The 12,773-nt window shown below is 74.3% G+C and overlaps 3 protein-coding genes across 7 annotated transcripts; all 3 read right to left on the bottom strand.

Annotated features, from left to right (window-relative positions):
* Positions 1 to 119: 119 nt before the first annotated feature.
* On the bottom strand, positions 120 to 6,684 carry TIMELESS (timeless circadian regulator). Of its 5 annotated transcripts, none has more exons than XM_082332715.1 (30): positions 6,674 to 6,684; positions 6,277 to 6,414; positions 6,056 to 6,209; positions 5,851 to 5,965; positions 5,699 to 5,761; positions 5,485 to 5,586; positions 5,230 to 5,385; positions 5,021 to 5,154; positions 4,852 to 4,939; positions 4,586 to 4,762; positions 4,296 to 4,513; positions 4,118 to 4,221; positions 3,870 to 4,039; positions 3,667 to 3,792; positions 3,439 to 3,590; positions 3,263 to 3,360; positions 3,065 to 3,182; positions 2,782 to 2,983; positions 2,542 to 2,693; positions 2,386 to 2,471; positions 2,179 to 2,302; positions 2,017 to 2,099; positions 1,803 to 1,945; positions 1,551 to 1,719; positions 1,406 to 1,474; positions 1,215 to 1,333; positions 992 to 1,136; positions 863 to 905; positions 649 to 734; positions 120 to 437 (listed from the first exon to the last, which is right to left on the bottom strand). In XM_082332715.1, exons 2-30 carry the CDS (start codon positions 6,371 to 6,373, stop codon positions 322 to 324), a joined length of 3,609 nt encoding a protein of 1,202 aa, XP_082188841.1. In that variant the 5' UTR covers positions 6,374 to 6,414; positions 6,674 to 6,684; the 3' UTR covers positions 120 to 321. The 5 variants fall into 5 exon arrangements, with proteins under 5 accessions (XP_082188841.1, XP_082188842.1, XP_082188843.1 ...); XM_082332716.1 differs by having other exon boundaries at positions 863 to 902; XM_082332717.1 differs by having other exon boundaries at positions 4,296 to 4,762.
* Positions 6,685 to 7,355: 671 nt separating this feature from the next.
* On the bottom strand, positions 7,356 to 8,999 carry MIP (major intrinsic protein of lens fiber; the record flags this gene model as incomplete). The annotated part of the gene is made up of 4 exons (XM_082332241.1): positions 7,356 to 7,568; positions 7,876 to 7,956; positions 8,063 to 8,227; positions 8,640 to 8,999. 4 exons carry the CDS (start codon positions 8,997 to 8,999, stop codon positions 7,356 to 7,358), a joined length of 819 nt encoding a protein of 272 aa, XP_082188367.1.
* Positions 9,000 to 10,004: 1,005 nt separating this feature from the next.
* LOC309600385 (aquaporin-2-like) lies at positions 10,005 to 11,939 on the bottom strand (the record flags this gene model as incomplete). Its single annotated transcript, XM_082332711.1, has 5 exons — positions 10,005 to 10,234; positions 10,667 to 10,747; positions 10,824 to 10,976; positions 11,047 to 11,367; positions 11,925 to 11,939. 5 exons carry the CDS (start codon positions 11,937 to 11,939, stop codon positions 10,025 to 10,027), a joined length of 780 nt encoding a protein of 259 aa, XP_082188837.1. The 3' UTR covers positions 10,005 to 10,024.
* Positions 11,940 to 12,773: the final 834 nt, after the last annotated feature.

Here is a 12,773-nt window from a genome sequence, read left to right as displayed (position 1 = left end):
TGGGGACAGGGCAGCTCACGCCCCAGGGCCCGGCCCCCCGGCCCCATGCACCAGGCAAGGCCAAGAGCTGTAGTTATTTATTTGGTCTCTTTCCAGATTCAAAAGGTGTTAGGAACAAAAAAAAAAACCCAACCAGCTGAGGGACAATAGTGAGTTTGGGGTAAAACAGGGACATGGAGACACCAGGACAGACACCGGCGAAGGGGACAGGGCGGACAGCCGCCACCTGCTTTTGCAGCACCCTTAAAAACAGCTTTAAAACCTGCAGAAAACCCAGAAAAGAGCCCAGGCCCTGGGCACGGGCAGGGCAGAGGGAGCCCCTCAATCTTCCTCCTCCTCCTCCTCCACGCGGCGGACGCGCTTCCGCCTCCCCAGGGGCTGCGGGTCCTCGTCCTCCTCCTCCTGGGAGCGGGAGGCTGCGGGTCCCGGCTCTGCGCCTGTGGGCGGAGGGAGCGGGGAGGGGGCTGAGCCCCCCCGGCCAGGGGGTGCGGGGATACAACACCCCTGCCCCCCCGCCATCTCCCAGCGCCAGGGACATGGCAGAGGGGCCAGGGCCACCGGGACCCAGGAGCTCCCGGTGATGCCCAGAGCACTGCCGGGGAAGAGCCCCTGCAGCCCCCCAGGAGAGACGGGAGAGGCTGAACCTACCTGAGCTCCCGTCGTCCTCGCTGTCGAGCTCCCGTCGCCTCTTGGTGCCCGGCTGCACCGGGCTGGGGACGGGGACGGGCTCCTCGCTGCAGCAGTGGGGACAAGGGTTGGCACCGCTCAGCCCCCCAACCGGGAGAAGCGTGGGGTCCCGATTCCCTCCCCGGTCAGAGAGGGGACCCAGCTGCGGGGCCGGTGCACGGGAGCCCGTTCTCACCTCTCCGAGTCCGATCCCAGCCCTGCCGGCAGCTGCTCTGCTGCTGGGCACAAGAAGAGGGGCTCAGGGCTGGCCCCACGGCTGGGGGACCCCAGCCCGGCTCCCACAGCCCCAGCCCGGCCCCCTCACCTGGATCGGGGTCCTGGGGGCACCCGGGTGGCTCCAGCGGCCCCTGGGGGGACCCCGGGGGATCGGGGCCACGGTGGGCGATGGAGGCGGCCGCGCGGCGGAGCTGCCGCGGGGTGAGGGCAGCCGGGATGCGCCAGAAGGACTCCTGGGCAGAGAGGGGAGACGCTGCAGGGCCGCGCCAGGAGCGAGGGGATGGGGACGCGGACAGGGACAGGGACCTCACCTGCTCGCTGGTGGGGGGCCGGAGCCCCAGCTGCCGCAGCAGGGCCCGGAAGCGCCGGTCCTCCATGGCGTCCTCGTTCTCCTCCGAGAGCGGCACCAGTGGCACCGGGTGGGACACCCCTGGGCCGAGAGCACCATCAGCCCGGCCCCGGCCCCCACCCCGGCCCCCGCCCTGGCCCCCTGCCCGCTCACCGTCCTCCTCGCGGTCCCCAGCCGTCCTCCGCAGGCAGGTCTCCAGCCACCGCAGGGGCCCGGCCAGGCCTGGGGACAGGGGAGAGTGAGACAGGACACGGCCCCGGAGCCAAGCCCGACCGGGGGCTCAGAGCCCCTCGCCCACCTTCCTGATACAGACGATGCGCCAGGCCCTGCCCTGCCCCTTCCTCGGGCGCCCAGTGCTCCTCCGTGGGGTCTTCCTCTGCTTCATCATCCTCCTCCTCCTCCTCCTCGCTGTCCCCATCCTCTGCCGAGCTGTCCTGGGCTGGCACTGCCGGGGCGCCTGCCGCACCCTGCGGGGACCAGCAGCGTGTGGGTGCCCGTGATGGGGCAGCACCCGCTGGGTACAGCCCGGGCCCCCCCCGGCCCCCGGTACCGGCCCAGGGCTGTGGCCCTTCCTCCGGCGCTTCTTGTACAGCTCCTTGCGCTCCGACACCAGCCCCAGCCCCAGCAGCTTCTCCACCACGCGAGCCCGCGACCGCCGCGCCGTCAGGTGCTTCATGATGTTCCCCAGGACGTCTGTGGGGAGGGGGGTCAGGGCAGGGGGCTACGGGGGGCTGCCCCCCGCAACCCGCCCCGGCCCCACTCACCCTCCGAGCCCTGGAACTCCTCGAAGAGCCGCACCAGCTCCTCCTCCTGCTCCTGCGTCCACAGCACAAGGCGGGTGCCCTTCCTGGGGGGGACACGGCCATCGGTCCCTGCCCCGGGCGAGGTGGCCGGCCCGGGGGTCCCCGCGGAGGTCCCCGACCCACCTCTCCCGCGGGAAGTCCTTGGCGCTGCTGGCCAGCCCCAGCCGCACCAGCTGCTTCACCACCTGCCTCCGCGTCCGCCCGGGTGCCGGGAGATGGGCCAGGATGACGGCAATGACGTCCTCACCTGCGGGAGCAGGCGGCTGCAGGGATGGAGCCCCCGCCGCCCCCCGGGGGTCCCACTGCCCCCCACCCGGGGAGCCCGGGTACCTTCCACCTCCTTGTACTTCCAGTACAGCTCCCGCAGCTCCTGCTCCTCCTGGGGGGTCCAGGGGGGGGCCCGGCTCCTGCCAGCCCTGGGCAGAGGGGAAGGGAGGTGAGGGGAGGGAATGGGAGGGCGGCAGCCCCCTCCCCGGCTCCACTCACCCCTCTCCCTCCCGCAGGGAGCCGTAGCCCTCGGTCATCTCACGGACGGCCGCTGGGCTCTTCCAGAAGAGCAGCTCCACGAAGGCCTTCTTGTTGGTGGCTGCTAGCGCAAAGAACTTGCCCAGGATGAACTTGGCCAACGCCACCAGCTCCTGCGGGCAGAGGGAGGGAGAGCGGGGCTGGGAGACGCCGGGGGGGACCCCTCCTTGGGGGCGCGGGGGCAGCCGGGCCCTGGCTGACCTGGTGCGCGCCGGCGGCGGGATCGCTGAGGAGGCGGTGGAAGAGGGCGAAGAGGGAGAGCTGGAAGAGCAGGGCCTCCATGTGCAGGTCGCGGGCCAGGCGGTGCAGCAGGCGGGCGGCGCAGTGGTTGGTGCGGGGGCTGTTGCGGGCGTACCCCCGCAGCAGCAGCACGAGCGCCCGGACCACGGGGGCGCAGGCGAACCTGCCCCGGCAGCCCCGGTGAGCAGGGCTGCCCCGGCTAGCGGTGCCGCCCCGGACCCCGCGCCCCCCTGTTCCCTCTCACCGTTTCAGGTAGTCGAGGAAGTTGAACTCTTTCTCTGAGACCTGCACAGTCTCTTCTTCCTCTTCCTCGTCCTCCTCTTCCTCTTCCTCCGGCTCCTCGGCCTCGGGGGGCGTGTGCCCTGCGGTGGGACGGTGGTGAGGGCCTGGAGCACCCCGGCCCAGAGCCCGCCGCTCCCGGTGACGCCAGCTGGGGACTCACGGGGCAGGGGAGCGAAGAGGATCTCCCGCAGCAGCTGGGTCTCCTCGGGCGGCCCCGCGTCAGGGGGTCCGAACACGTCCCCTTCGGGCCAGACGTCCCTGGGGAGAGGGGCACGGGCTGGCACCGCGTCCCCACGCTCCTGCACGGGTGCGGGATGGGAATTGTGGTGCCGGTACCTGGCAGACCGGAGCAACCGCAGGGCCTGGGGGGCCTGGGCGTCCCGCAGGCACCCCTGGATCCGCAGCAGAGCCTCCGCGCGCTGCTCCTCCACCGGCGTCTCCGAGGCGGCGTCGAAGGGCACCACGTCCTCCGGGAGGGGCACCTCACCCTGGGACACGACACTGTCACCCCACGCCCTGCCAAGACACCCAGTGCCCCCCGCGGGGCCGGATCCTTCCCCCTACCTGCAGGCAGGCCTGTAGCTGCGGGGCCAATCCTGCCCAGAGCTCCTCCAGCTCCGTGGTGCTGGGCGGCTGCGGGGCGAGGGATGCGGGCACTTGCGGCTTCTTCCTCCTCCGCACACGCTTGCTCTGGGGGGCGAGGACGGGGTCAGGAAGGGCAGCCTGGTCCCCCAGGGAACCCCCCCAGCGGGGCAGCCAGATCCCACCTGCACCACGAGGCTGGTGCGGCCCCGGCAGAAGCGCTCCAGCATGCGGAGGAAGAGGTGGGCCGTCTCCACCAGGTCCCGCAAGAAGCTGCGCGGCTGCTTGGTCTCGTCGAACTTGCGGAAGAGGGCGAGGAAAAGCTCCCGGTACTCCATCAGGTAGAAGATGTTGCCTGGGGAGGAGGGCGTCAGCCGAGGACGAGGTCAGACCTCCCCCCGCCAGGCACGGGCAGAGGGACAGACGGACTTACTCTTGATGACCTGGCTGCTGTCCCGCACTGCCTGCTCGGGGGACCGGTCCATCTCCTGCACCGTCCGCAGCAGCTCCTGGTACGCCTTCAGGGCCAGGTGCATCCTGGGGACAGGCAGCGTCAGGGCAGAGCCCCGCACCCGGGGGGTCCCAGGCACCGGGGGGGTCCCGGCCCCCACCTGCGGGCCCAGGTCGCCGCCTCCTTCTTGTCCATCAGCGCCATCTCGTAGTAGGTGGTGAGGTTCTGCTCGATGAAGTGGAAGGCGCGGACGCCCACCGTCTCCGACACCAGCTCGGGGCGGAAGCCCTGGCGGCGGTTGAAGGCCATGAAGAAGGCGGTGGCCCACAGGTAGTAGGTCTCGTCGTGCTGCTGAGCCTTCTCCCGCACCAGCTGGTCCTGGGGGCGGCAGGGGGGCTCAGCAGGGCTCCTGCAGCCCAGGGAGGGGGCTGCAGCCCGCCGGCCCCGCACCTTGACCAGCAGCATCAGGCGGTTGTAGCAGCCCTCCAAGAAGTCCTGGCAGAAGCGGCGCAGGAAGAGCCGGACGTTGCGGGCAGAGCGGCGGGGGGGCTCGGCCTCGGGGGCAGCCTGGCGCCGCCGCGGCACCCGCCGCGTCTCCTTGCCCAGGTCGTGGCTGTAGCTTTTCAGCTGCAGGGAACGAACATGGAGCAGCCGGACTCACGCCCCCGTCGTCCCTGTGCCCCCCCCCCCATCCCGGTCCCCGTCCCCGCGCTCACGTTGTGCAGCCCCTTGTGAAAGACGACATCCCGGTCCCCGATCGCCTTCAGGCCCTGCAGGACGTAGGAGCCGCCGAAGCGGGAGTGCCTGGGGCAGAGGGACAGGGGCTGAGCGGTGCCGGCCCCACCACAGGGGTCCCGGCCCCGCCACGGGGGCCCCCCACCTCACCTGGATGGGCGCTGCAGCGCTCGAGCCCTCTTCTCTGCCAGCTCCCGCTGCCGCAGGGTCTCCAGCTCCCGCATGTCCTCCCCGTGCTCGGCAGCCGCCTGCCCCTGCCCCAGCGCCGCCAGCTCCTCCGGGCTCTGTGGGCAGCACCGTCAGCGCTGCGAGGGGGCTCCGGGGGCATCCCCGGCCCCCCGCCCCCCGCCCTGGCTCACCTGGTCACGGAACATGAGGGAGATGATCTCCAGGACGTGCAGGGCCCATTGCTGCTCCGCCTGGGCGCTGGCCAGGAACTTGAGCAGGTCGTCCATCCCGCTGATGTGCAGCGCCCACAGCACCCGGTCGTGCACGCTGGCATCGCCATCCACGCCCTGGGGAGGATGGCGGGCGGGGGGCTCAGCAGGGGTCCCCGGGGAGCCGCCACAGCCCCAGACCTGCCAGGTACCCGGGGAAGGGCCCCGTCCCGGTACCTGCTCCTCCGTGGGGTCTGGGGGGACGTGCAGCACATTGCGCACCAGCAGCAAGATCCTCTCGATCAGCAACGTGTCCTCCTCCTGCCGCTGCTCCCAGTCCTGGGGCGATGGCGCCGTGAGGGCTCCCCGCAGCAGCCACGGGAGCCCCGGCCCCGCTCAGCGGGGACAGACCCCGCAGTCCCCGGGAGCCGCGCGGGGACGCCGCACTCACCAGCTGCAGCAGGTTGTAGAGCTTCTCGCTGAGCACCCCAAAAACTTTCTCACTGGCGAAAGCCTGCAGAAACCCCTGCGTGAGCCTGGGGGGCCCGGGCAGAGCCCCCCGCCCAGGGGCCGCGCCGGGGGCCCCTCCCGGGGCAGACTCACCTCTTTGTAGGCCTGGAGGTAGGACAGGACCTGGAGAAAGTGGTGCCGGGAGGCGGCATCGGGCGGCACTTTGCCAAAGCAGAGCAGAGCCGGCTGCGTCAGGTTCACCATCAGCCTGCGAGTGGGCGGGGGGGGCAGGTGGGGCCGCTGCTTCGTGGGGAGCCCCCCGGGGCACCCCCGGCCCCCCTCCTGCCCCCCCCGGTACCTGACGACGGCATCGAAGAGCACCTTGTCCTGCGGGTACTGGACCAGGATGGGCAGGAGGTCGTTCTGCAGGATCTGGGCCGCCCCCAGCTGCTGCCGGACGTCCCGGGTCTCGTCCTCATGGCGCAGGTACCGGATCAGGTCCTTGACGCTCTCTGGGGGGGACGGGGCCGTGAGCCCCCGCCGCCCCCGGCCCCCGCCGCCCCCCGCCGCCCCACCTACCCAGGCAGTCGGGCTCCCGGTGGTAGACGTCGCCTTCCAGGTAGCCCAGGGCGCTGCAGGTGGCCAGCAGCTCGCAGTTCATCATGTACCAGTCCATGCAGCGCGGCGGGGCGCTGGAGTCCGGGCGCCGGGGGCCTTCTGCGAGACGGCCGTCAGCGCCGCCGCCGGGCGCCCCCCCGTCCTGGGGTCCCCCCGCACCCCCCACCGCCGGTACCGGGGCACCGGCCGGCCTCAGGCATCCCCCGCCCCTTCCCGGGGCACCGGCCGGCCCCGGCGCGCCTCGACCCCGGAGCGCCGGCCGGTCCCGGTCCCGGTCCCCCCGCCGGCCCCGCCCTCCCCGGTCCCAGCCCGTCCCGGTCCCGCCGATCCCGGAGCACCCCCCGGCCCCGGTGCTCACCGCCTGCCCCGTCTCCGGGGACCGGCGCGGGGGCGGCCTTACACAACCGCCCCAGTTCCCGCGGCGAGAGGCCCCGCCCCGCCCGCGGGCCTCAAGCGGCAACTCCCACCGGGGGACGCGGGGGGCCCCTCCCTGCCCTCCGTCGCCCACCACGGGCATGGACCGGCGGCGCGGTGCCCGCAGCCCCCTCCCCTGGGCCACGGCACCGGCACCTGCGCCGCCCCGCTCCCGCCCCGCGCTGCTGCGGGGGCTCCCCCGCCGATCGCCCTGCGGGGGGGAGGGGGGGAGCGGCGTTGCCCTTTTAAGAGAGGCGCTGGGTCGGGCGCAGCCCCGCCCCCGGGGCGGGGCCTCCCCTGCGGGCGCGGGAATGGGCGGCTGCGGGGGGCGCCTCCCGCCAGCCCCCGCGCGGATGCCGGGGCGAGGCGGCCCCGCTGCCCCCGGTCCCCCCCGGTGCCCCCCGGTCCCGGCCACGGCGGCGAGCGGTTACCAAAATAAAAGAGCAGGTTTAATTCACCGAACACAGAACTCCCGCCGCGGCGGGGCGGCCCCGGCCCGGTACGGGCGGCTCCCGGGTCCCGGCAGCGGGGCCCCGCCGCCGCCCGCCGCACACACACGCACCACACGCACGGCGGCGGCCCCGGCACAGCAAAGCGGCGGGCGGGCGCGGGGGGCCGGGCGCGGCCTACAGCCCCTGCGTCTTCAGCTCCAGCGTCTTCAGCTCCAGCGGCTCGGCCGGCGGCTCGGCCGGCGGCTCGGCGGCGGCGGCGGCGGCGGCGGGGGGCTCTCCCTTCAGGGCGGCCAGGCGCTCGGCCAGGCTGCGCGGCCGCGGGCACAGCACGAACTCGTAGAGCACCGCGCCCAGCGCCGCGCCCAGCAGCGGGCCGGCCCAGTACACCTGCGGGGGGCGGCGTGGGCACCGGCACCCCGGGCACCGGCGCCCCCTCGGCCCGGCCTGCGGGGCTCCGGGGCTCCCCCCTGCCCCGGTCCCTGCGGCCGCGGGCTCCCACCTCCCGCTGCGGGGGCCCCGTCCCCCCGAGATATCGGGGGGCTCAGGGCCGGGGGGGCTCCTTGCGCCCCGTCCGCGCGGCCCCCGGCACCCCGGGGCGCTGCCGTCCCCCCTCGGCGGGGACGCCGCGGCTGGGGCAGGACGGGGACAAGCGGGGAGGGACGGGGGGGGGCGCGGGGACCCCCACCCCACTTACCCAGTGGTTGGTGAAGTTGCGGGTGATGACGGCGGGGGCGAAGGAGCGTGCGGGGTTCATGCCGGCGCCCGTGTAGTGGATCTGCGGGAGGACGGGGCGGTTGGGGGGGGACGGGGCGGTGGGGCGCCCGCTGGAGCCCCCCCAGCCCCCGGGGTCACAGCAGGAGGGTCCCCGCGGCTGCCCTTACCCCGAAGAGGTGGCCGAGGGCGAGGGAGAAGCCGACGGGCAGCGCGGCGGAGCCGGGGCGCCCGTCGTGCCGGTCGTCGAAGCTGGCCAGGACGCAGAGGATGAACTGGGCGGTCAGGAGCAGCTCCACCACGGTGCCCTGGCCCGGGCCCACGCCGGGGTGCAGCTGCGCGGGGAGGGGGCTCAGCACCCTGCCTGCTCCCAGCACCCCACAGAACTGGTCCCCGTTCCCCCGGCACCCCAAACCCCTGCTGCCCCGGCCGTCACCCCCCCGCGCTCCCAAGCGCCTCCTGCCCCCAATTCCCCGTAGACGCCCTCGTCATCCCCACCCCCACCGCACCCCAAACCCCTGCTCGCCCCCAAACCCCCAGCCCCCGTTACTGCCCCACGCCACCCCAAAGCCTCAAGCACCTCCTGAACCCCCCAACCCCCCCTTAGCCCCCCAAGCATCTCTGAACCCCACGGTCCGCCCTTACAGCCCCATGGTACCCCCAAAACACCTCCTGGAGCCCCACTCCCCGCCCCCCGGTACCCCAACCCCTCAAGCACCCCCAGACCCCCCCCCAGCTCCTGCTCACCGCGCTGAGGCCGAGGGTGCCGCGGGCGGGGGCTGGCGTCACCCCGTAGAGCACACCGGCCCCGGCCATGGCGCCCAGCAGCTGGGCCAGGAGGTAGCCCAGGGCGCGGGGCAGGGAGAGCTGCGAGGCCAGCAGCAAGGCCAGGGTGATGGCCGGGTTGACGTGGCCCCCGCTGACGTGGCCCAGCGCCTGCACCACGGTGGCCTGGGCCAGCCCGAAGGCCAGGGCGGCCCCCAGGACGTTGGGGGGCCCCGGGGCCCAGCGCAGGGAGGCCCCCAGCCCCAGCAGGGCATAGAGGAGGCTGCCCAGGAACTCGGCCAGGATGGCCCTCCAGAAGGCGGACGAGCGCAGCTCCCGCATGGCCTGGCCCCGCTGCCCTGGCCCCGCTCCCCTCCCCGGGGGACGCCCGCACCCACCTTTATAAGGCCCCCCCGGCCGGCCCCGGGGGTGGGATCCCACCGCCGCCACCCCCCGTTAACTGCTTCGCTGCCCGGGACGGGGGGGCCGGTGGCAAGCAGTGAGGGCCCCCCCCGGGTCCCCCCTGCACCCCCAGGACAGTGGGGACCCCCCAGGGCTGTGCCCCCCCATCCCTGGGGCTGCCTTGCTTGGGAGGGGGGGCTCTGCCCCATAGGTGCCCTGCGTGGGGTTTGGGGGACACCGCCATGCTCAGGGGCTGGGGGCAGCGCTGAGACCCCCCCCCCATGTTTTGGGGGATGCTTTGGGGTGACCCTGCCGGGAGCCGGCCTCTCCCACCCCACACAGGGGGACCCCGGGTGCCCCCCCGGGCCAGCCCCACTGGGGGCCGCGGGGGCTCCCCCCGCCCCGGCCCTGTTGTCTGCAGGAGGGTTATTCAGCCCGGCTTAGCGGGCGCTAATTCCCCGGCCGGGGGGATTAGGGCCGGGCCCGGCCATTGGCGCCCGTGGAAATCTGCCGGGGCTGCAGAGGCCGCGACAAAGGGCTTTGCTGCGCTCAGCGCCCCGGCACGGGACGGGGTGGACGGGGGGTCCCGGCCCCCGCCCTTGCCGCGGGGCCGCTGGGAGGGGGCACCCGCCTGGGGGAGCCGGGGAAGGGGCACAGGGGAGGACCCCGGCATCGGGGTGCCCCCACGCCCCGAGGGCACAGGACGGGGGTCTTGCAGCCACCGGGACCCCCTGTCCCCCACAGCAACACTCTGCACCCAGCCCTGACCCAAAGCCACCTTTAATCCCCCTGGGGGGAGAGGGCGGTCGGGGGGGAGAGGGGGGCTGGAGCCGTCTGTGCACGGCCCCCCCAGCCCGGTGCCATGCCCTGCATACCCCATGGAGGGTGCTGGGCTCGGGGGCTGGCGGGGCCCCGGCGTCGGGGCCCACATGCCACCTCCCGCGGGCTGGGTCGGAGCGGGGGGCTCAGGCCGTGCCCTGGCACCGCTCGGCTGGGGGGGCCGGGGGGCCGCGGGCGGAGGGCGAGGAGGGGGACGGGCTGGTGGTCTCCACCAGCGCCACGTCCCGGCAGGCGAGGCAGGCGCCCAGCTTCTCCCGGGAGGCGCCGGGGGCGAAGACAAACTCGTAAGAGAGCCCGGCCAGCACCGCACCCAGCACCGGCCCCAGCCAGTACACCTGGGGAGAATGCGGCATCAGGGGTGCCCTGGTGGGGGACACACGGGGTGACGGGTGCCCCGGCGGGGGACACAAGTCAGAGGTGCCCCGGGGACAGGGGGATGCGGGGCCAGGGGCTGCTGGGGGGCTGCTGGGCACTGCCCCAAGGATGGGGGGACCAGGGCCCCCACACCAGTGCTGGGAACCTGCTCCAGGCACGAGGAGCCGCGGGAGGATCGCACGTTTGGGATGGGGGGACCAGAAGGACCCAAACTGGGGATGCAGCTGAGGGTGACCTGTCCCAGGGGGGACTGGAGGACCAGGGGACCCGTCCAAATGAAGGGAAGGGCCCAGGACGTCCATCCTGGGGTGGGGATGGGACCAGGGGTTTCCACGCTGCGGCTGGGGGCACCCATCCCCACACTGGGGTCTCTGGGGGTGCTGCCGACTCACCCAGTGGTCGTCCCAGATGCCGGTGACAATGGCTGGCCCCAGCGAGCGTGCGGGGTTCATGCTGCCCCCTGAGAACGGCCCCTGCAGGAGAGGGGGCTCAGGGCCGGCCGGGGCGGGGGCCGGCAGCCCCGGGGTGGGGGCGGGCAGGGGTCCTTACCGCGGCCAGGGCGCCAGCGGCCACGGCGCTGCCCAGGGCCAGCCCGCCCTGGGGGGCCACCCGGTCGGCGGCAGCAAAGGCGGCCAGCGCCAGCTGGAAGGTGGCGAAGGTCTCCCAGGCCAGGGCCTGCCCCGCCGTCCCCGCCACGCTCACCTGCCGTGACAGCCCGGCCTCAGCACCCCGCCGCCGGGACGGGGACGGGGACGGGGATGAGGACACTCACCCTGGTGATGAGGCCGGCGTCCTCCGGCAGCACCAGGCGGGCAGCGGCAGAGGCCAACACGGCCCCGGCACACTGGGCCAGGAGCCCGGCGGCCCCGCGCAGGGCACCCAGCTTGCGGGTGCAGAGCAGGGCCAGGGTGAGGGCTGGGTTGGCCTGGGGCGCCCCGAGGCTGCAGGCCAGCGTCCCGGCCACCAGCCCCCCGGCCAGCGCCGGCGCCAGGGCCCCGGGGGCCGCCGAGGCGCCCAGCACCACCCCAACGAAGATGAGCGTCGCCGATGCCTCCGCCAGCACCCCGCGCCAGAAGCACCCGCTCCGCAGCTCCTGAGGGTACAGGGCGGCCGGGCGTCACCCAGGCGGGCACCGCGGAGATGGGGCGCCACGGCGATGGGGCGCCATGGCGATGGGGTGCCATGGCAACAGAATGCCTTGGTGATGGGGTGTTGTGGCAACAGGGGACCTCAGTGATGGGGTGCCATAACAATGGGGTGCCATAGCAACAGGATGCCTCAGCAACCGGGTACCATGGGGATGGGGGCGTCTTGGCAATGGGGCACCTTGGCAACAGGGTCACCATGGCAACTGGAGCACCACGGCAATGGAGGCACCATGGCAACAGAGATGGGTGCCATGGCTACGGGGTGAGGGTCACAGAGGTGGAGGCAGGAGCCACAACAGGGCTGGGGGCCACGGTGGGGGGCACACGGGGACCCCCGTGCCAGGGCCATGGGCTGGGGTGCTGAGCTGTCAGACTGGGGGGGCCCCCATGAGTTGGGGGCTGCTCCCCCACCCGGCAGGGAGGGACCCTGGGCCGTGGCTGTGGGGGCGAGCGGGGGGCTGAGGGGGAAGGGGCTGGGGCAGAGCAGCTCGCAGGGCCTTACCTCCCCGATGGCCATGGCGCAGCTGCGGGGCCGAGGCAAGCGCGGAGGATGCCCAGGGAGGGGGCACCTCCCACCCCCCGGCCCTGCCACCCCCCGCCACCGCCAGCCCCCGGGCGCAGGGAGGGGAGGCCCCGCGCTTGGCACAAGGCGCTCCCGGGGCGCAGGAGGGGGCCGAGGATGGGGCAGGGCCCTGGGGGGCTGCAGGGGTCGTGGGATCGGGCTCAGAGCATCTCTGGGTGCCATGGCAACGAGCTGGGACACTTCGGGGGTTGCCACGACGACGGACCAGCGCTCCATCCCCCGGGCGAGATGAAAGGCAGGGATGAAAGGAGCGGAGGGGGGAAGGAGCCTGCCCGTGGCGGGGGGGGGGGGCACCCCGGTAGCCGGCCCCGCTCCAGAGCCGGGCCCCGGGGGCAGCAGGCGGGGGCCGGTGCCCGCGGCCCTGCCGGCTCAGCAGCCCGGCCGCACGTGGGGTGAGTCAGCGCGGCCGGGGCGAAGCGGGGCCCTGGCTCAGCACGGGGCAGGCGGCCGCGGCCCTGCTGACGCCCTGCAAAGAGCCAGAACAATCCGCGCCCGGGGCCGCCACAAAGGGGCCGGGGGGGCTCGGCGGGGCCAGGCGGGCGGGCGCGGAGGGGGCCGGGGGGCCCCGCGTCCTGCGCCGGGGGGGGGGGGGGGCCCTGTCCTGCCCCGCAGCCCCCGGCGGGCCCCGCATCGCCCCCCGCCCCGACCCCCGCGGATGCTGGAGACCCCCCAGACCTCCAGGGCCCCCCTGCCCCTGCCCTGCAGGGCCCCCATCCTCCCCCCAGAGCCCCCAGGATCCCCCACGCTGCCCCGCAGACCCCCGGGTGC

Source organism: Platalea leucorodia (genome assembly GCF_965183815.1).
Source record: "Platalea leucorodia genome assembly, chromosome: 23".
Taxonomy (NCBI): Eukaryota; Metazoa; Chordata; class Aves; order Pelecaniformes; family Threskiornithidae; genus Platalea; species Platalea leucorodia.
Note: the sequence above shows the minus strand (reverse complement) of the source record. Positions and strands in the feature narration are given on the sequence as shown.